Source organism: Amblyomma maculatum, chromosome 1 (assembly GCF_055883805.1).
Source record: "Amblyomma maculatum isolate TAMU_Amacu chromosome 1, ASM5588380v1, whole genome shotgun sequence".
NCBI lineage: Eukaryota > Metazoa > Arthropoda > Arachnida > Ixodida > Ixodidae > Amblyomma > Amblyomma maculatum.
This window is the reverse complement of record NC_139344.1, coordinates 118,161,437-118,184,410: the sequence shown is the minus strand read 5'-3', so window position 1 is coordinate 118,184,410 and position 22,974 is coordinate 118,161,437. Positions and strand designations below refer to the sequence as shown.

General features: G+C 44.7%; 1 protein-coding gene across 1 annotated transcript in view; it reads left to right on the top strand.

Annotated features, from left to right (window-relative positions):
- LOC146203695 (frequenin-1-like) overlaps positions 1–11,736 on the top strand; it is a 221,106-nt gene extending 209,370 nt beyond the window's left edge. The window contains exons 7-8 of the mRNA XM_084588860.1: positions 2,448–2,522; positions 10,953–11,736. Of these exons, the coding sequence (XP_084444986.1) occupies positions 2,448–2,522; positions 10,953–11,045 (168 nt within the window). The 3' untranslated portion in view covers positions 11,046–11,736. The remainder of the gene's footprint in view (positions 1–2,447; positions 2,523–10,952) is intronic.
- The last annotated feature ends 11,238 nt before the right edge of the window (positions 11,737–22,974 follow it).

Sequence of the window (22,974 nt, the reverse complement as noted above, 5' to 3'; positions counted from 1 at the left end):
ACCTCTGAAGGCATAGAGTCGCTGCCGAAGAAACGCCCTTTACAGTTTGACTCGGCAATTTAGCGTACCTTTTCTCTCCCACCCTTCCAGCGAAGCGCATTCCTAAGGAATAAAGTTTTCTCGGTTCCCTTTCGAAGAGCACCTACTTCGAGGGAAAAACGCTTTAAGCGACGTGCTTCGGATCCGATTAACGGAAATCGGTCGCGCGGCTCCGCTGGGCGGTGATGAACAGCCTCCTCCGCTGGCGGCGGGTGTCTGGAATGCGGGCCCTCCTTCTCTACTGCCCCCCATCGCTCCTACAAAAAAAAAAAAAGGGGGGGGGGGGGGGGGGGGCGCAGTGTGAAAAAGAGAGTCGACCGTGTTTTCCCCGCCCCTTGCATCGAACCGATGGGCCTGTCATCAATTCTCGTCTAATCCGGGCGCGGGCGCCTTTCTCGCACAGTTCGGTCCGCGCCCCTCCTCTCCGCTCTCGCTTTGTTTCCCTTCACCTGTCGCCGTGCCCAGCTGGGCTTCCTCAGTTTTCCTTGGAACGGAACACGGAGGTTGTGCTTCGTTGTCTCCGCTGTTTTTAGTCTTTGCCGCAGTCAGAGCTCAGCGCATATGCGAGTGGGGCCGGAAAATGCGCCTGTCACGCTAGTGCGAAAGCACTCGTAAGGACACCAGAGCCAAGCAAGAATCTTGTCACCCGTAGATGTGCTTAACTCCTGATTGGCCCGTTAGATCACACGTCACAATCCACGCGTACTGGCACAGGTAATTCAAACATTGATTTCGAAGGGTGTCATCGGTCTGACCAGGTTAAACCTCAGAAAATTTTAGCGCAAAAGCAGTACTTCACATAGTCAAGCCCAACCAATAACCTGGTGGTCTGCATATAGCGAGCTCAGACGAAAAAAAAAAGAAATGATAGAGTTTCAACGTAGTTAAACCGAGTAGGACGTGTGAGAGCTTCTTACACACATATAGAAGCTGATGGAGACGACGACATGCAATGTGCAGCGCGAGAATACGTTGCAGTCTTCACCGCAGCTGTCGGCTTCGGAGGTGTAGCTACGATGCTCCGTATTCGGTCCACGAGAAGTTCGAGGGTTCGAACCCGCTCTACCCGGATAATTTTTTATTACGGAAGAATTAATAGGCTATCTTGGCGCCGGAAGTTCCCGCAAAATGTGTCGCCGGAAGTTGGCCCTTCGTGACGTCATCACCAAGTGACGGCATCAGTTAGTGAAGAGACAGAGTTGTAAGTGAAGGTATAGTAGTGCTGTGTTATCAATGAGCCACGAATCATTAGTCATGTGACATGCAAGTCTCGAGTCATGTTCTTCATGAGTCATGTGAGTCATTGGTCATAAGACAAAAAGTGCTTAATCATGTCATGTAAGTAAATGTAGAAAGGCACAACAGGCGTGCATAAAAGCGTTAGCCGATTTCGCTAGACTCTCAACCTCTGCATTAATTCTTTCGCACTAAAAACCATCGAAGCGGAGTGGATCAGTTTAATTCATGAAGCTTAACGTTACGAAGCGACTCAGGCTATGAGAGACGCCGTAGTAGAGGGCTCCGGAGTAATTTCGACCACCTGGAATTCCTTAACGTGCACTGATATCGGACAGCACACTGGCGCTTTGCTTTTCTCGTCCACAGAAAGGCGGCCGCGGAGGCTGGGATTCGATCCCGCATCCGTGGGAACAGCAGTCGAGCGTCCACAGCACCACGGCGGTGGCGAGGCGCGGAGTGGATTAGAACCCAGAAATTCCTCGTGATAAGCGAATAAAGAGCGTCGTAGCTGTGCATCTCACGTCGTCGTCTCTATCAACTTCCATCTGCGCTCAAAAGCTATTGCACGTCCTTTTCGGTCTAACTGCGTTAAAAAAACCTTTTTTTTTCTACCTTTGCACCTGGTTTTTGCCTCGTTTTTGTTTGGCTGCTTTTCTTTGTAAAATTAATTCTCCGCGAGTTTAATTTCTCCGTCAAATACATCATAAGATATAAAAAACGTTATGAGTTTTGAAGGAAAATAAACAGTAAAAGGAACGCATATACGCTGATTAGGCGCAAGTGATATCGCAAGCCGGACAGGAACAGGCCATGTCTTAGTGCAGGCCCGTAAGAAAGGCCCAAATGCCACTTTTGAACTTATGCATGCTCTGTTGTTTAAAGGACAGCATGTGTGCTTTGTAATCGCTCTTCGTTATTTACCCCTCTGTGTGTTACATATACCTACAGTGGAAGAGTGATTTCGAAGGCACCATTTTTAATGCATCGCGATTAAGGCCGTGACGGCAGTCACCACGGGACCCAGACTTTTGGTGCATACTGCATCCTTCTAGAAAGCAAGGGCGAACGTCTTCCTCTCTGGCGCTTTCGGAAACGGCCCAGTGCCCGTAAAGCGCTCTTTTCACACTGCAGTGAACAATAACTGAAGTGGCTATTTTTTCACCCCACAGGGTAGCCAAGAAAAAGAAGACGAGGAAGATGACCCCAGGGCCAGAGTGGATCGTATTTTCGAACAACTGGACAAGGTACGACTAGTGCCGAAAGAAAAAAAAATCTTTTTTCTGTTATTTTTTTTTAGTTTTTATTTTTTGTTTTGCGTATTACGTACCATTCTACACAGGAGAAAGGCATTCGCACGACACAGGCCTTATCGAGTGGGCGGCTAGAAATTATAATGGCAGAAAGCAATAAACTGGGCGTCTAGGAGCAAAGAGACGGGCCACTTTGGACAGTGAAATCAACACGGCCTTAGACACTAGTCTAAAGGAGGCTAGTATCATAGGTGATTTATTTTGAATGGTTCAAACCTTGTTACTGCTACAGAGCGCTGGACAAGATACACGTCATGCTTTTTACCGTCAGTTACACTTGGGCCAGTGCATTCGTTTTTATCTGATTTCTGGCTGTGTTGTTAGTTTACACAGGGAAATTTTCGATATAATATGGGAGAGCGTTGATATAAAATGCCGTTTGGAAATGTAAGAATTTATTTTTCTAAAAGGCGCTGACTATACATGCAGCCTTCTAATGGAGTCAATGCTGAAGAGTTGCAAACTGATAGCGAAGCACTTGACCAAGCTTCTGTTTTAGACGGAAATGAAGTGAAGAAGTGGTGAACTGCACCGACAGGGAATGCACAGGCGCAGGGCTAGAAACTGATGAGTCATTTCTGTACCTCATAAGTTTAGTTCTTTGTCATTTCTAGTGCGTCATGTATTGTGAGCTACGTTATCCTGCCACCTGCGTAAGATGTACCGTTGTTGCCACCTAAACAGCAAGTTTCTGGGACAACATTTCTTTTCTTCGCCTCTGGCTGCTACGTCGATTTAACACTGCGTTATACTCCGCGGGAATACAATATCTCAGTCGCATGGTTACTCCATAAAAATCATGACGCGAGCACGCTGGAATAAATCAGTGTACATGCCTTTCTTTATTATCGCATATAACGTCGGACATAAGCTGAGTAGGGGCGTCTGAATCGCGCGGTCGTTTTCAGGAAGTTGCGAGAGAATTTCGACGCGGCGATGCACCGCCCCGCTGTCGAAATACAACGTCTCCTGCACTAAGAACAAGACGAAAATACACAGAAGAAATGCAGGACACATATCGCTGTTCTTGAAGCATGCAGTGCCAACTAGCCGCACCTCACACTTCTGTTTGAGGCACATCGAAGGTTTCGAGAAGTGTCGACAACTTCGGTAGCCCTGTGATCAAGCGTAGCACAAATACTCTGTTGGTGCACACTTTAAGGAACCGTGTTCACGGGTAATCAGATGGTAGCAAAAACTTTCTTTAAGAATTGCAGGCAAACTCGTTATTACACCATCCCATGTATTTCTAATTCATTCTTTATTAAGTTCACGGGATTTTTAAGTATTTGCAACGCATTTTTCCGCATATTTTTTGTTATGCTGCCTTTGTTCGCATGGTGAAGTCGTCGTTACCCAAGCCATAAAAATAAAGGCTCGTTGTGTTTCGGATGAATGTAGTAATGTTAAATGTCAGTTTAATTGACGAAAAAAAGCCTTTGCTCTTTAATATTTACCTAAACGATAATGCCAGCATTACCCAAGGGGTGAAATGTTTCATCTTTGCTGAAAATACGAGTCCACATTTTTCAGGTGAAAATGTTCATGAAGTAACGACCACAATTAAAGCTCCCGAGGTCTTGTCCATAGGTAACCTGATGCGAATAAACGAGAGTAAGAGCAAAGCTGCCCCATATTTAGACTAAAAACCAAAGTTATTAAACACTTGAAACACTAGCCGGGTTAGAAAACCGGAGTCCAATGTACCCAACAAGAAGCAAGAACCAAATAAATTTGAGTGCTGTCTCGTACAAACGTTTAACGGAACTGTTCATGTCGCACACACAGCTTTTTCTTTTTGCTTTCATTTTATTTCTTGCTTATCCTTGTTGCTGGTGCGCCAGTACATCCTTGTTCCAATTAAATTTATATTTTGTGATAGTGCTATTTCTTTGTTTTGCTTGCCCCCTTGTCCCATAATCTAATGATGTCACTAAACTGCCATTTTTACACGCTTTGTATTTTTTGCTCTCTCTCTCTATTTGGTGGTTTACCTTTCACCTCGGATTGCTGCTGCCGAGAAAGCGTAGGGGGCCCAGGGCTGTGTCAAGCTGCCAACGGGCAGCTTTTACTCCGGGCCCCCTGTCATCATGTACGACATGGTGGGCAAATAAACGTTAATAATAATAATAATAATAATAATAATAATAATAATAATAATAATAATAATAATAATAATAATAATAATAATAATAATAATAATAATAATAATAATAATAATAATAATAATAATAATATTATTATTATTATTATTATTATTATTATTATTATTATTATTATTATTATTATTATTATTATTATTATTATTCAAGAGCACGATGATATTAAACTCGCGCTCTATAGAAATAGTGGCCCAGTTTATATGTCTCAGGGTTTTCGGATTTTCGGATTTTCGGATCAGGATTTTCGGCCAGTATGTCATGGGGCAGTCATGCCAATTGTGTCGTTAAAAAAAGAGTTCAAATCGCTGGTGTAATAGGTCACCTGAATAAACAAAAATGCTGGTATACAATGCAATATTCAACTCCTATTTAAACTACTACCAGTTAGCGTGGGGAACTGCAACATTTACTAACCTTGAACTTATTCATTTAATCCAGAGAGATTGCGACGAAATACATATAATGCAACGTACCGATATCCAAATGCCGCTTTCTTTAGCCGTTCCAGAATGATTAAAGCACAAAATCTTTATAAGTATTGCCTTAGTGTAACTTCAAAACCAGAAATCAGGAATAATATAACAAATGTTAGGAATTTAGCCAAACTAGGAAAAAAAAAAAAATCTGCCTTTTCAACAAGGCATTGTGAAGAATAGGGCAGCGCCGATACCCCGACTAAATCTTGGTCGAGAAGTCGTTCAATACATTCTTCTATCTCTTCTGAATAGGCTACCTCCACATTAATTTCAATTTGTTTTCCTGTTCACATCGAGAGCATCGTAATATATCTATGAATAACGTGGTTTATTTACTTATATACGCAATTTGCGGTCTCTTGCATTCTGTGGTGTTTCCCTGATGTGTCTGCTTTAAAGGTTGAACAATGTTTTCTGCTGATTAATAGGAATGTAAGCCGGCTAAGCTGCCCAGGGGCAGCTTTTGTTTTCTACAATTAATTCATCTTTATGGTTAGGTAATATATAAACTTTGATTTGATCTGATCATCAACAAACACATATTTGCTCAATAATTGGTTGTTGTATGACAAATGCAAGGAGCGTCTGGTAGGGGTGGGAGAACGGAGCGAGTGACTTATTAGCGGCATTGCAGCAAAGCAACGGCGGCTGTTTCTGCTAGATCTTGGTAATACGATCATGCTGTTTTCTTCCTGTTGACTGAAGAACACTTGCACTCATTTTTTCTATCTCATATCGACGGGGAGCCGTCAGGCTATAAATGTCAGTCCAGGATCAGGGACTGCATGCTGACTGTTCCAAACTTGCCAGAACATTCTTGCAGGGTAATTGGTGCATGGATTTTGCTGGAGGCCAAGCGCGGGAAGACAGGACAACAGAAACACTGAAAACAAGACAGGACACCGCGCTGTGTCCTGTCTCCCCGCAATGTTCCAAACTGAATGGAGTGTCTAGTAAATGGAGCTTGAACACAGTACGCGCTGGAATTGTCTCCGTACACTAGAGTTCGAATCCAGCCTTTTTTGCTACGCACGTCGTCTCAAACAATCATCGAGCCCTAGGCTGTACTGATAAGCAAGTAATCATGCAGACAACGGCATGGAAGTTGCAGTTAACACCATCAGAATGAAGTGGTTGGTTTATAATTAAATAGGTGATAAAAAGGCGAAAACGCACCTGTCTTTGGAAGCCCCGCAGGAACCTGTGCATTAACGCTGCGTTTCAAAGGAGTGAAAATGATATCATAAACACAGTAAGGAACCACTAAAGCGCCAATTCTTCTGGCCCGTCGTTTTACTAACGTTCATTCTTCTGCTCTAAACGACAACGGGCGGTAACGCTATGCCGAAGCGGTATGCAAAACGCTATGGTAAAGGTATCTGAAGTGCAGCTATTGCGTTATACCTGTGGACAACCACTCCTACTAATAAAACATTATGTTCTTCATTATCCAGATATGTACGCGCCTCTTCCAAATGGCTATAGCAACAAAGATTAAAGTGCATTTCCCCAAGAAGTTTTTCTGTCTTTTCCTGGCGTCTTCCTTTTACAGCAGCTGGGGTCAAGTGCTGAAGGATGGCGGAAGCTGTTATATTATTTCCCAGCATCCTTTTAGCCTGCTCTTGGCATATAAGACAACCGCAGATTTCACTACAAAAAAAAAAAAAAAAAAGAAAGAAACAGAACAAACCTGAACGATCAAGTCCAATGTGAGTTTGTGTACAGACATAGGAACTGAGAGCAGAAAAAAAATTGTTCCGCCTAGAAAAATTGTGCTCCTTGACCAGATAATGAATGCTGCACTGCCTATTCGTAATGGGGCTAGTGAAAACCCGCTCTGATGCACTCCGTGATTTATATTGTGCGCGAATTAAACGTGATATAAAGTTACACAGGCAGATGGAAGATTTGCAAGCAGAATTGAATACACCGTGCAATGCAGTGAAACAAACGAAAAAAACTAAAAATAAAAATAATAACAAAGCGAGCTTTGGCATACCGATTGGTAATAACTAAATACTACCACATGAACATTCACAGTGAGGCCATATTAGATTTTATTCCCAGAGGTAGCCAGGGTGCACATGTGACTGCTATTACTTGAATTAATTTCTTTATCTCTTTCTTTGCTGCCTTTCTTTTCTGCTTTTATTTCTTACTGCCTTTCATTTCGTTCTGATCTTCTTTTATCCCTCCCTTTTTTCGCTAATTCTTTTACCGCTTCCTGTCTTTCTCTGTTTGCTTTCTTCCTTCTTTCATTGTTTTCGTTTAACGGCTTGTTCGGTTTGGTTTGGAATGTGCAGTTTAACATTTCAAATCGATTAAGGCTATGACTGACAGCATTGTGGAAGGTTCTCTTCAAATTCGACCACCAGGACGTTTTGTGGGTTGATGTTGGATTCGGTCGTTACCAGAAGTGAACTACACGGCCGAGTGTCTCCGTGCTTACGGCAGACTCCAAAGTATAGAAGCGCGCTAAGGAGTCGCTCTACAAATATGCAGAGCTCTGGCTTTGCACATTTGTAATTTAGCCGCATGACAAAAGCGCCTCACGAAAATTATGACCCGGACAAAGGGCAAAGAAATGCAAAAAACAAACAAACAAACAAACAAAAAAAAAACCAAGACACATTAACATTCACCCACGGATCTGCATGAAACGAAACGAGACAGCTCGTTATACACAAGGTGAAAGGCCGAGCTGCCATCAGGACACAGGCGTGATTGTAGGTGAAAAAGGCATTGGCGACTTCTGCGGAGTCATGTGCGCCCTGAAGCGGGAACGCCGACCTTATCTGCGAAATGTGGCTCACTATCTTTGTGTCACCTCAGCTCCATGGGTAGCCACAGGAGTACGATATACGCGTTTTATCCGGGGTAAACTCCCAGTACGTGTTATTAGGAACACACAGAAGAAAAGGTGCTAGAAAGCTGGTGTACAAGAGCATCCATTGTCGAGGCGAGATGGCCGTCCCGATTGCAGCGCTCTCTTCGGAACAGCACCCGCAGTAGCTGCGCGCAATTAGCCGAGCAGCGCGCCACGCAGCCGACTTGAGTCGGGCGTTCATTACGTTAGGATATAAGCGGCACTCAGACGCAAGGGCGGGGTTCGCCGGTGCGTGAGTGGCGCCGCATTTTTGCTTATTGCTCTCGCAGGCAGCATTCACCTCCTACCCCATTTTCTCTCTTCGCTGTGTAATGTATGCGGCCGGAAGAAACAACGTGGCATTACCGGCAAACACAAAGAAAAAAACAAAAGGCGGCACGTGCTTTGCTCGCGTCCATTACGCTCCTCCGACGCGGATCGAAAGAGGGCGTGTTCGGCCCTGTCCTGTCTGACGTGCACTGCAAATCCAATTACGAGTGCACAACGAACGTCTGCGAAATACGGCATTCAGGGCGATGTAGTGGAGAGCGCAGTTTACTTGGAAATAGAAGTTTTTACTTACCGCCGCCACTGCGCTATGCTTTTCTCCGCGAGCACGCGTGTATACGCGAAAACAACGGGGCGAAACGTTTCTTCGGAGTGGGCATCTCGCTGCAGGCGCAGCACGCGCTAACGTGGCATAATGCGAACCAGCCGGCGCTGAAGCATCGAGAGTGCATGCCAAGAGCATGTGTATCAGAATGCGGCAAAAAGGGAAACGAAGAGGAAATAGGGGTCATTGTAGTCAACGGTGCGCGTAGCGGTATTTACCTTGTTTCGGTCCCTCGAATCAGAGCGACCGCCTGCGGTTGTGCTCGGCGGTTTCGCAGACGCGTGTGCCTCGCCGTCGAGACGAGAAAATAAATGGTGCGAGTTTGGCACCGCGTAACTGCGAAGGTGGAAGAATTTTCCTTTGTTAGCCTTACGGCAACAGCAGTCCATTAGTTTTTGCAGAGCGCACATCGATGCATTTATTTGATGTCGGTTGCAGTTGCTTGTCTCAGCATCTTTTTTTACTGCAAATTACACGCTACGGGCTGCGTAAAACGTTACGGATACCGCGCTATGCAACTCTGATCTCAGCTACTGCGAGATGATTCATGTAACATTATACACGCCCAAAATTCCCAAATTCCTGGACATCACTTCTAATTATGAGGTGACAGCGAAATAACGTAGGATGAAGTTATGAGCATATTGACCTAACCTCCGGAAGCCCAGCAAAATACTGACTTCATAGTCCCCCCCCCCCCCCTCGCCTTGTGAAGTTAAAAGCAGCCATAAAATAAAAATAAAAACAGTGGCCTGCGTTTTAAAGCGTCAGATCTATATACTGCTCGCATTCGTCAAGGTCGCGTTACTCCGGGATTCGACTTTGAATTCTGCCGATGTGAAAAACACTGAAAAAAAAAAAAAAAAAAAGAGAGCATTGCCGCGGCTGAATTTGGAACTTGCGCCACAACGAAGAGACCATATTCCTTGCGCCAGGCACGAGTGCACTATGCTTCACAAGAAACTTGAGCTAACGCTCAATATTTAGATTCGGAAGCGTCGAACGGCTTCATTTTTTCGATAATAAATAGCCGAAAAGTTCATGCTTCCTGAGGGATGCCCTGCAGATATATTTATTGCTATGGACTGATCTGATGGCGTCGCAAAAAGTTTCATTCGTTAAGAATTCGTGTTGAAAAAACAAAAAACAAAAATGCACTTGTCTACAATTCAGTTTTCTCATGCGTTTTCTTTCGTTTCATGCGTTTCAGTTTTCTTATGCGAATATCGCGCGCGAGAAGATCGCCTTGTATGGGCCAGCAAAATCTGCGCGTCCGTGACAACACTCCCCGAGTTAATACTATTTGAACCGTGCGTATTGGGGTCTCGTTGGACTTTAGCAAAGAGTTTTACAACGTGCTGAAAAGAACGTATCTTTTTCTGGGAAGAAGAAAACTCCAACTTATTAAGTATCACCCTCTCGAGCGGTCTGGTCGGCTAAGAACACGGCCAATGTCATTTGGACAGAAAATGGCGAATTGCTCTTCTCTCCTGTCCATCCCCGCTAGCTAGCTTTTCTGCTTAGCCCAGCTACGGGTGGGCACGTTGGGTGCCCGCCGGGCTGCGTCTCTGCGCAGGCATGGGAAGCGCTGCGAGGTGTAGCATCCGGGGTGACGTAACACAGGGCCATGTCCGGAGAGCGCCGCATCGCGGATAGCCTGTAAACGAGGCGGCCACTATGCTCCTAGTCGGAAGTGGATGGTCTGACAGGTGTTGGCAAGAGAGGAGGTGCTGGTTAAGATAGCCTATATAGTACATGTTGGTGCAGTAGTCAGTTAGCGCGTCGTAAAATGAAATAACGGGAAAATATTTAGAAACTGTCGGGCATCGCCGCCAAAGAGCGATGTAAAAGCACGCACTAAATTTTACCGCAATCGAAACGTTCGCTCAGGGATTTCATACACAAAAGAGGAGGAGGCGAGAAGGAAGCCATTAGCATTTCTCCCAAATTTATGGTGCCCCTGAGCTCAATCCCACTGCTAAGAAGTGTTACTTATTCTCCCTTCAACTCTCCATCGGCTGCACCCTCAGCTGCCTGTTGGTAAGAGCCAGAACGCGCCTTGCGATCTGAAATTTGCGGAGGGGTAGCAGTACACGGGAACTCAAGAGTTCCGCATAAAAATAAGTTTTCTTTCTTAGGAGTACGCCTAACAATATTTCAATGATAATTGTTCTCCACTGCTTTCCTTTCAACAACGCTGCTATGCTTTCTTTTCTTTTTGTCTTTTTTTTTTTTTTTGCTGCGCAGAACCAAGACAACAAGCTGTCTTTAGAAGAGTTCAAAGAAGGCTCAAAACACGACCCGAAGATCGTCCAAGCTCTGTCCCTCTACGCACCGTAGTAGGCATCCCTGGTCTACGCCTTTCTCCCCACCTACCCGTCCGCCCGGACGATCGGAGAGCTTGTCAACGAGCGAAGCTCCGCGGCGGGTGCTTCCAGCCAGCCCGGCGCTACTGTTGGACAAGAACGATCCACCGGGACCGGAACGGGAGCCTTTTCTTCCCGCTCTTTGCGCACACGTGCATTCCACCACCCACCGCCACCTCCCCTCCTCTCACACGCAAATCACACTCGCAAGTCACTGTGATGTTCCCCCCACTCGCACCTCCAGCGGGCGCACCGCCGTCTGTTGGAAATTCTTATCAGCCGTCGCTTATCGATCATACGGATGTGTCTCGAAAAAGGACGAAGCAGGCAATCCCGATGCATGTGTGAAAAAAGCGACAAGCGCTTGACATCTCGATATATATATATATTTTTTTTTTTTCGTTCATACAGCTACCTTCACTGCTGTGTCCAAAAAGAGCGAATTTTTATCGAGACATCTAAAATTTGCCCCTTGAGGACGTAGCAGCTCTGCGCTAACGTACGCAGCTCCCGCTTGCATGCTTGAAATGAGCCACGCGTCCCTGTCACCAAGATAAATTCAATGACAGCAACGGGAGCCCGCACACTGCGTACCTGCCGAGCGAGGTTCCTGAGGCCTTGTAGAACGCAGATTGAAAACATGAGGCCCTTACAGTTTCATACAAAAATACATACATATATATATATATATATATATATATATATATATATATATATATATATATATATATATATATATATGGCATGTAATGAAATGCTGTGGCCTACGCACGAATACGCCTAGACATCCAGGTTTCGCTATCTTTCAAGTTCGCAGGGATGGCATCCATAACGAGTTATGAAGTCTTGCGTATCTTTTGTATTTTTTTCTCGAGTGCGCATGACGTCTCTCACGTTTTCAGTTTATCGGTCCTGTGCTTCATTCTTCGGTTTTCAGACGAGACTCGAGGCGAGATCGATATTTAGCTTGCCACATACATTTGCTGTGGAGGAGAGAAACAGGAAGAAGTTGACTCTCGCTACCATATTTTAGATTGTTTGACAAACGTCTTCTATTTCGGGGTTGGCTTACAAATATTCCTTCACTGAAATTCCAATGCAGGCTAGCCTGACGTTTCGAACGTTTAAAACTAGACCGGTCAATGGCCCTCTCATTCTTTGTTTCCTCTCTTTAATAGATGACGTACACCGACTGAGGTAGAATAGGAAATAAAAAGCGCTGCATTCTCAAATTTAGATTTGTAATTACAACACTTCCCGCTTAAAGTCGCATAATGTGGCTCGTTTTCTTCCTTCGTGTTCTTGGCGCTGAATCGCAATGGTTATCTTGTTCAGTAGGGTTTTATTATTTCCGTCTTTACAAGCCATCGAACTTATCTGTCTCACAAGCTGCTAACCGGCGTCAAATATCAAGCTACCAAACTACACGATACAAGCCTTATTCAAAAATTATCTTCTTTTTGTATCATTTCATGCCTACCATGTTAGCGTCAGGCTTCCTTCTTGTTATCAGGCTACAACCGCATTGCTTCATCTTTAAGCTACAGCTCTGAGCTTGGCTTACAAGTCGGTCAACTTTCAACATGACATTCTGGAGGCAATTGATGTTGGCGGTGGGAACAAGCACAGTAAATTAATGAAATACAGTTTTGCTTCAGAAAATCTAATTCTCAATCACAGGCCGGATTTTATCATGAAGAAAGGCGAGGCTTCATAACAATGTCTTTGTGGCTTACGATTTTAAAACTCGTTAAAACGCAAAACCACTTTGTAAAGGCGATTATATCCACGGCCATGGGTACTTAATTTCTCCATGCATCTGCTGCTGTGTCTCTCTCTAATCGATCGATATATTGGTTAAGGTAAAGAATGTAGGACGACAAAATGTTTTACTCATCCGAACGCACTACACTATGTAAGCGGCGCAAACTTTCCCAATTGTTCTAAATAATATGCTTTTGCTCTGGCTCAAGCCACACTGAAAGGGCGACTTCATTCACATCGCGACAGTAACTAACTTTGCATTCCGAAAGTTGAACCACATCTGTGAGTCGATAATTGCTAAGGCAATAAAGAATCGCTTACGTTAAATAAAAAAGTAAGGCGTCGAAACAAACACACGAAAATTTAAACATTTCCAGCTTCCAGCGCAGCCGCCTTGCATCAGCGGTGCGACCTGACCTGTATATAAGGCCATACTACGATTTTTGACATGCGCCGAACAGTCGAGAATATCGCGGCGTTGCAGGCCACCTCGCGGCCAATTTACTTTCTAGATCGAGGCTGCGTCTGAACCGCAGCTTCTTACCCTCATTTTGTGTCATCTTATCGCTTTTTTGTGCCCTCGCTGAACCACAGCTTCAAGCGATCCCCTTCACGATTTGTTCGTTTATTCCGCGGGTTCCAATTTTTTCTTGCGCTGATCTCGAGGGATAACCCCAGGAGGATTTTTCTGCGTACTAGCGGCGCCCAAAAACCTACATACCGCAAATTTGCTTCCCCCCCCCCCCTTCTTTCTCTCTCTATCTCTCTCTCCTTCTCCGAACCAGGAGACTTAAAGGGAGGAAACAAAAACACGAATTGAATCGTCATTCGTATTTTCCCGCGATTACTCTAGGAGTTCGACTACACCGCATCTATTTTCTTGTTTCTACATTTATCTCCCGGCATCTTTCGTTGCAAGCTTGATCGGCCAAATGCTAGGTCGCCCAGTTAGTTGAGAACAGAGCACAGAGGAAAGTCTGACGTTCGGGCGCCGACTTTTCTTTTCATTCTTATTATTGTGCTGCCGTTTTGTCAGATATTGTACTCCGTTCAGCGCAACGTATGCAAGCCAGGCGGCAAACTACAGAATAGATAGTGGGGAGGGGTAAAACTTAATTTCTATTTGTTCGAGCTCACTGGAACGTTGAGCAAATATAAAGAAAGGAATATCATCAATGCTTTTGCGCCAGAATATTCTGTCCGTTCGGAAGTCGCAAAAAGAAAAATTGATAGCTTTGCCGTTGTTCTAGGAATACGCAGTATTAAGGAACAACGTCAGTAGGTACTTCAGGCACCATCGCTATTTTCACTGCCTCGAAATTTATGCGATTACTAAATCAAATAGCTCTACATTCTTACAATTATCCCATAGTCCTTGTGCAAATGGCTAATTACTTGAAAGCCAGCGCTGGTTTTTTGAAAGTCGCTGTATTCTATTCTATTTAAATAGAATAGAATACAGAATACGCGTGACATTTTACATTTGCCCACTTCCTGATAAACTCGGCCAAACTATTAACGTATTCTCATCGCGAAACCGCCCTGAAGCACAAGCTAGCGGGTGAATGTCGTTACCCGGTGATTAGCTATAGGTTCGAGATACAATTATAGCGAAAGCGGTTAAACTGCGAGCCCCAACACAAGGCTTTCGCAGTTTCACTGGCAGACTGTGATAAGCGTGAGCAGCCACGCTTAGCTGCGTGCAGTTTTAGCACTTCACGTGAATAGCACTCCGGAAACGGCAACATTGTCCTCCACTGCTTCTTCAGCTGAATTTCAAGCAATTTCCTGACTTCGTGACAACTGCTTCAAATACTAGTATAACTACACGCATAGTCATTATCATATTTAGGACAGTAAAACCAGCTGCGAAGGAATCATAGCGATGATATGTCGGGATGAACGTATAAGTTGGCCGATAGCCACTCACATCAAATGACTATATGAAAATCAAATTTTTTTTTTGCTGATCAGCTGTTGTAAATCGGGAGAGTCTAAATTAGCAGTTCGGTAATTTTATCTTTGTTTTGATTTCATCTCTTCTGCACTTGCTGTGCTTAAAATGCCTAAATACTCGATCAGCTGTTCAGGTTACTTGGTAAGGTTGGTAATTATTAGATACTAGAATCAGTTAAATTGCTTTTGTCGTAAAATTTTTGCACTTCTTTGGGCGAATGGGATCACTCATTGCCTGTATATACACCTTAAAATTCCGACCAAAGAGCAACCACGCAAGCTGTTTAAACAAAGAGGCGTCATACCTTTTTAAGGCATAGTGTTTTGTGGACACTATCACGCTATTAGTCTACGGAATAAGCAATATGAACTATTAGCAGTCATACGTAAAAAATAACGCACGTTCAGTGAACAGTTACACCGGACCACAGGTTCTGCACGATACGCCTGCTTTCTACGACCTTTCGCAGTTACAATAGTTTTGAGCGAACGCGAGAGATAACTGCAGGGTGGCAACAGTATGACTTCCAAACAGGGTTTCAAGGCACTTCTCCGCCTGCAGCGACCGGTTTGCGTCCGCTCAGTGTTCATTGCTTGTAAGAATACCTGCAAAGCGTAGCCTCGCAGTGATAAATGCCGTGAACATGTTTCTTGGATGGATTTCCACATTTATGTGCTTTCTTTATGCACATTTTTACATGGTACGTAATAACCTTTCTCTTGCGCGCCACTTTATTATGGTATTTTGCCTAGATGCTGCTTTGTTAGCTTAAAAAACTTATCTCTGTTCCTTGGATTTGCTCTCGAATAACTGTACCACACAAAGAGGTGCGATGTAGTTCACAGTAGCTTAGGGAGCCGTACAAGTGCGCTCAAGGTAAATGCGACAAGAAATGAAATTGAAGCCAAATTGTTGCGAACCGTGCTAGAGAACAGCGCACCATATTTTGGTGGCGTTCTTCTTCCATGCATGGGAAATCATGTACTCAGAATATCACCGCTTTATAAAGAGGCCTGAAATTTGCGTTCGTCAGTTCCATTGAGAAAGCTATAAATATTTTGTGACTAATTTCTAAGCTTTGTTCTAAATGTTGCGGACGTTGATGGGAGGCGGTAGCACGGCCTGCCTTCACAGAAAAAGAGCGCGATACCAAGGTTGTGGACCAACGTTAACCATTCTGTTTTCTTTCTTTCGCGACAGGCGTAAAAAATATATATACACATGTATGCCTATACCATCCGGCGACTGAATGCAGTCCAAACTAGTTATCAGCATCCATGCTTCGTTATCTCACACGCGATAAAGGAAAGAAGCATGGTAACAAGAAAAAAAAAACGAGGAATAAAACGGGCCTTCAGGAACTCAGAAAACCACAACTTTCTTCCACCTGCTTCAAGCTTACGGAATAAAAAAATCCGCCACGTAACATTATATATATATTATATATATATATATATATATATATATATATATATATATATATATATATATATATATATATATATATATATATATATATATATATATATATATATATTATAGTGATTGAAACCTGAACTTCCGTATTACACTTGACCTCCTTCACGTGGCTTCGCGTTAAAGTACTCGCGTAGTCCTTACTTGCACCGAATTCACCGTTTTCCCATTCTGTCTCTTCTGCTAGTCACTTCTTTGAGGGCGCATGGTATGCGCGCACACAAATATTCATAGGTGCACGAACATTCTTGTCCTCTACACAGCTCACACCCATCACTTTCTGAGCCATGTCGTTGTTTCAGGAAGAAGAAGGAAGAAAAAAAAAACTCATCGCCATCCGTTTCAGCCACGCTCATAGCGTCCGAGAGCACTTCTTTGGCCCGAAATTATCTGCCACGCCCGAAAATGCGGTAATCGCTGCTGCCTCGGCCCATGCCGTCAATATCTCAATACCGCGTCGTGAAATGCTGCTGCCAAACCGTGCCGCAATCCTGTTTATACCCATCGCTCCGAAGATTTCTCTTCGGAAACCTGATATCAAGGAATTTCTCAAAGTGTGTTAATGCGGCAAATGATTCTTTATAGTGCGTGAAAAACGCCGTCAAAAGACAGCCAAAAAACACGGGATTTAAAAGGGTTGGCTTTGACATGCGAAACGAGAACAGAAAAAATGCGCGCAATCACCGAAATCGATCTCTTGCTTCAATAGCGCATCTATCTCGCTCTCAATTTTCTAAGTTCCGTTTCTAGAATTGCCTTCGCCTTCTGAAAACCGCAGCTCACTTTGGGCCCCACTGTCCAATAGCCCTGCACTCATGTCACACTAAAAAGTGCGCAACCGCAGAAAGCGCTGCCGCAAAAGAGCAGCATATGGGAGGGCTCATTCCTCTCGTTTACCACTTCAGACTAACGAACGAGTCACAAATCGTCTTCTCTTCTGATTACCCACGAGTTCGGGGAGTCAAATTGATCTCTGTATTATTACTGAGAACTCTTTCGATATTTGAAGCAAGCTGCGAATAGGCGTCGCAGCAACGTATCAACCCCACTCACAGTTCCCATATGTTGTTGAAACGCACTATTTTCTATCCATTTTTATCCTTTTATTTCGATATGGATACTCTCGCTCAAAGGAGAACTGCGACTCTCGTGGCAGCGGGTGCTAAAAAATAGCCTGGTTACAACTTTCGTTGCGCGGCGTCGCGGCTAGACAATTCCTGCCAGTGTGGGAGTGGTCGCGGGAAATGCAGCATCGCCCCGCACGCCACGAGGTTGCACCTCATCCTAGAGTCACTAGTCCGCCGTAAACGCCGTCTGAGAGGACTCTTTCGTCTCCGCCAGGCGCGCGCATGTTCTTCGCACGTCGTTCGCCTTCCCGAAACATGCACTTCAAGGCTTAGCAAGGCTCATCTCTGGGTTTGTTTTAAGCCGACTTTTGCTCGACATCTGCCGCTACTCCCAACGGGCGTCTCGCATATGGGCATCACGAGACACAATGAAAGCCACCAAAATCATGGTTAATACGCTCGCGTTCACTCCACGCGAATCTTGCTGTAGTTATCTCTATCTCTCTTTCTCTGCTCCTCTTTGTTCTACCCGAATCCCCGTCGTACCATAGCTTCTTCTACGAAGGATGGAGAGGCGTAGGAGGAGGAGGTATCCATGAATGCAACCACCTAAAGCAACACTACCGGCTACCACAGGATGCTAGCCTGTGGTGCGAAGGGAAGGACGAGACCTTTTCCACTTTAGCTCATAGGCCACTTTTGCGCGAACGCTTCAGCGCAAATACAACGCTCGAGAGACCGGTTTTAAATTCTTGCTACGTAGTGCCAATTGCAACCTTTTGCGCGACGGCTTACCGGACAGTTTTTTCCACGAATGGTAATTTGCCGTCGCATCACATACGTAGCCGCGGGTATCAAGCTCGCGTCGCCTCCTCAAGCTTGGACCCATTCGTTTGTCAGCAAGCCTCAACTCAGAGCCTTCTGGGTCTTGTTGAGGAACTTTATTTTCACGTCGGGCGAACATCAGACATTTATAGACTAGAGCTGTCAGTTAGGGCTTGCCTAGGAACGATCTTGAGAGCCTTTTCAGACATTGCTGTTCAGAAAAATCGGTCGAGGGTTTTACAAGACACTATATACTCCAGTGTGCGAGAGCTTCTCTTATTCTATAGGCTTTAAGCTCATTCCCCCTTTTCTCCCTCTCATATAATTTTATTCAGCCTTGGAGTGACAGTGCATCATAACCCATCCGATCTGCAACTCTACGTTAGCCGCATAAGCCAGCGCCAGTGCGACGCATTAGAAATGAACGCCTTGGCGCACTGGCGCCCTCTTTATTGCGGCACTGGTTTTGCCGCAACTTTACGAAGCATATCTCGACCCGTTCGCTGCTTCCTCCTCCTCCTCGACGTACTCTCTCTTTCTATCTCTCTCCCTCAGTTGGGATCTACTGTGTTTCGTGCTCTCTTGTCGATCGCTCCGAGAATGTGCTCCCTCCCCACACCGTTAAGTCGCAGCGTTTTAGGCTACTCGAGCCGCGTGACATTTCGCCAATCCTATTCCCCTTGCCGCGGTACCATTGCAGCCTCCTCAAAAGACTACTGCTAGTGCTACCACCTCCACCACTATCAGCCCGAGCCGATCGAAAGCTCTGTCATCTGTTAGTTTAGAGTGTCGTTTCCAGAAAGGTTGTGGTCCAATTTTTTTCGCTCTCACAGTACAGCGCACGGCATTCGTCTGACAGACAGCCGGTACACGCTGAATGCACTCCTTTGACTAGGAACGTTTGCGCATGTCTGCAGCAGCGGGGGCTGTGCTTACTATTCTTATACCAGAGAAAATATTGCAATTTTCCGGCAGTATCTGCTCGAGGAATCACTCGTGTCTCTGAGCAAATAAGAAGCAGCTTTTCCTTTCGCTTTCGAAGTTAAGCGGAGTCGACTGCTTCCGCTTCATTCGCACATCTAACAAGGGACCTACGGACACGATTTCATTCAAGCGTGCGATGTGACTTGTTGGCTGCTCTATGCTAAATCTTTTTGTACAACATTTTTATCTTTCTTTCACCACCGGTTCGAGATTGTTGAAGAGAGTATTTCGTTCAAGTTCAGTATAGTTGAATAACGTTGGTGTAACCAAAGAGTCATGCACCTGCTTCCGCCAGTCGGATGCCGTGCGCTGGTGATGTATCATTCCAGGCGTGCCGGGTGGACATTCCTAAACTGCCCAAGGCTGCCTCTTATTCTGAGGCGTAAGTGTATTGTCGCTTGTTCGCTCCGCACGTTTTCAAATACATGTTGGAGTGCTGGTGCCAATGATTCAGTGAATGCTCACATCTCTTTTATTTTTTTTTAAGGAATAATATTCGTCAGCTGGAACTAACCTCGATAGCCGCGCGGTTTTGGTACGTATAGCAATTATAAAGTAAATACTAGCTATGATTGCGAGCAATCATGGAAACGCGCTTATTTCAGAAGTGTATACAGAGGCGAAGAGCATGAACGCTAGCGCGTCTTTTTTTCTTTTCGCAATCGAACCGTACTTCTCGGGCGAGCTCTCGTAGCACTTCGGCCCTGCAATATACTGTGTGTACCGTTGAGGTAGAGCAATCTCTGGCACATATCAGCGGACACTCGACGAGAGGTGTACGCCATCGCAATGGCACGCTCGTTTCTAACCTGTTTTAAATGGACCCCAATTCGTCGCACTTAAGACCAGGTGTTCAATGTTGCAGTACGGTTCATATGGGGGCAATGGACGCTGTAAATAACGCATAGAAAGTTTTAAAGAAACTAACGCATTAAAAACATATGCGAACATAATATTCAGTCATGACTATCCACAAGATGAAAGGTAGCAAGCAACTGGTGGCTTCACATGACTCAACGTTTTCCAGGGCTCGTTCTTTTGCTCTTCTGATATTGGCCAGCACCACCATTCATACTGCTACCAGGGGTGTATTACTATTCGGTTGGCTGCCAATCAACCCGACGTTACTGTAGGTAGCTGCCAAATATAAAAGTACTTCAGAATAACAGACAATGTGATGAATACGTGCACCTTGCTAAAGAACGGTAGCGCAACGAGCCCAGCGCGAGACACATCGCTTATTCGCTCCCAACGTGGCCAGCAGTACGAAAACACCCGAGCCTGCTGACAAATACGATCTGTGGGTTCGAATGATTTCGTGCTGCTGGACTGGCTGTGAGGGATTGCACGAAGTGTAAGATGCTCGAGTTAGGTGACCGTCGGTGTCAGATAAACAAAGGGCAGTGTGTTTGCGTATGTGTGCGTGCGTATGTGTTCTCTTTTTTTGCGCTGATGTCGTTTGTACCACCGTTCTAGAGCGCAAAAAAGTGTACCCGAAAACGAAAGAGTACACAAAAAAATCATAACATCGGCCTCATTTAAAGACAAAACACTCTCTGGCTAGCATTTGTGATACATGCTGCTCGAGTGCACTTTGCAACTTGTTAAAAAGAAAATTGAGCGTCTAAGAAGGTCGCTACCCTTCGAACCACTTATTTTTTTTCTCTCTCTTTCAATTCCGAAGAATTCCCTCTCAGCGGTTGTCGAATAGCGGTATTTCCACACTGCCTTATATTCTGATTGCGGGGGCTGAGATTGAGTACCCTGTAAATGAGATGTACTTTCGGCAGTCCGATTTTAGTAAGATTTTCATCTCCGCGCCCAGGGTGTTTTGAACAGAGAAAAAAATTTCGCGTCAGCTAGGTGTTCTCTGGATTGGAAAGCCGGAGAATACTTTTGCCCCACTGTAGCAATTATTGCCACATGAGCCTCAGTTGAAGACTTGGAGCCTATTTTTTGTTTGTCTAGCAGCTCTCTCCGTCGCCCTTTACATTAATGGCAAGAAAATCGTATGCGCAACTTTGAAATAACAACCAAAGAAAAATTCAAGCTTCGAGGAGCGACAGCCAGTAAGAGTGCGAAAGAATGAGCTTGCTATCCTGACGGCAATAATAGGTCATGTCCAGTTCGGCACGCCTGCATCCGTGTTTCTCTTGTGATTCTGGTGATGATGGTTACCGTGAAGTTTTTGAGAACACAATCATCGTTTACGGACTTTCACAGACACTGTTGCATATTATATTGCCCGTTTATCTTCCCACGCCCCACAGACCAAACAGCGTTCACACGATACTTGACGACGCTATTTTGAACCTGTTTTGATGTTGATTGCTGTATTCATGGTATGTGTTTTTGTGGGTGTGGTTATCCCCCTCCCAATGAGAACATGTGACAAATTTGAAGCAGTAATGGGGGAAAAAAAAAGGAAAGAAGATATTTGTACATATACAGCCTATTTACACCTATACATAACGTAGGCCAGTTATACACTCAAAACTCTATCACGAGAAAAAAATGGAATTTTGTGGTGAGAAATCTTTTAAAAACAGCCGTGCACGAATGCGCAGAGTGTTAAAAGAAACACTTTATTCGAAGCACTTTTGATTCCTCCTACGCTGTTCATACCTAAGGCGCACATCTAGCCATTGCTGAACGTTTTGTAAAAACAAATCTTGGAAAGAAAATAAATGTTACATGTTTCTCTGGGTGCGTGTTTACTTCAACCATCTGCCCGCTGCAGAACAGGCTATGTGGTGCTGAAGCCATGTAACCTGTATTTGCACTCCCCCATCCCATGCTTTTGCCATTTCCATCGTGATAGACACCACGATGAGCCCATACGAAGTGCTATTGCTGAACGAGCTGTGAAGCAGTCACTCAAGTGGCATTATGTCAAGAGGTTTATTTCCAGCAGTGCGAGGTTGGAAGTGTTCTTACGCCTTATTTCCCCGAGTTTGGACCTTAGTTATCCCGCGCATGCTCATTAACGTGTAGTTGTAATGTACCACATTACGCGATATAAAGCCCCACGATATAAAGCTACCACATTACGTCCGTTTAAAGCCCCGCTTAATTTGTTCGCGTGAAAGTGCCTGCGTGGCCTAAGTATAGCGTGCCTCACTCGGAACCCAAGGGTTCCTGGTTCTTTCCATCTGCCAACTCGGTAATGTCGTGTGACGCAACACAACTCGCCGACCAATAAGAGTCCGGCCACTGCCAACTACCAACCTGTCAGAGGCAAATAGTGATTTTTCGCTCACAGCGCCAACAACGCGATGGCGAATTTCCTCCAGAACGGTGTGTAATTCTCTCGCCTTAAAAGACTATCGTAGATTTTTGCCAATGTAACGGATGAAGCAGCGACTTTTGCCTACAAGCGCAGCTCATTCCAATTATTGAATGAAGCATGCTCTCCTAGAATAGAACACGTGACAAGCTGAGGCGCCGTACATCGCACGCCACTAAGACACAGTTTCGATGTGGGGTATGTACATTTCATTCATGTTTAGTGTGTGGAGCTGCTCTCGCCGAACGTCCGCACGATACCGAAGTTTAATTTGAAGAGCAACGTTTTTGAATTTCTTAAACTCGAAACCTGGCTCTTTGATCTTTTTGAGCCGGCGATGCAAAAGTTTCTCAGGGTGTGTTTGGGAGTAAATAAAATACACCGAAAGGCAGCTGCAAAAAATCAAATTTGCTATGGAAAGAATAAGAGGACTTCGTCTCACAAAAGTAGGTCTTGACCTTCTAAGGTATTAGAATTTTTTAGGCGTCAAGAAATTCGCGTATGCTAGTCCTATATGAGCGCAGTCAAGGCAACATTTTTTACT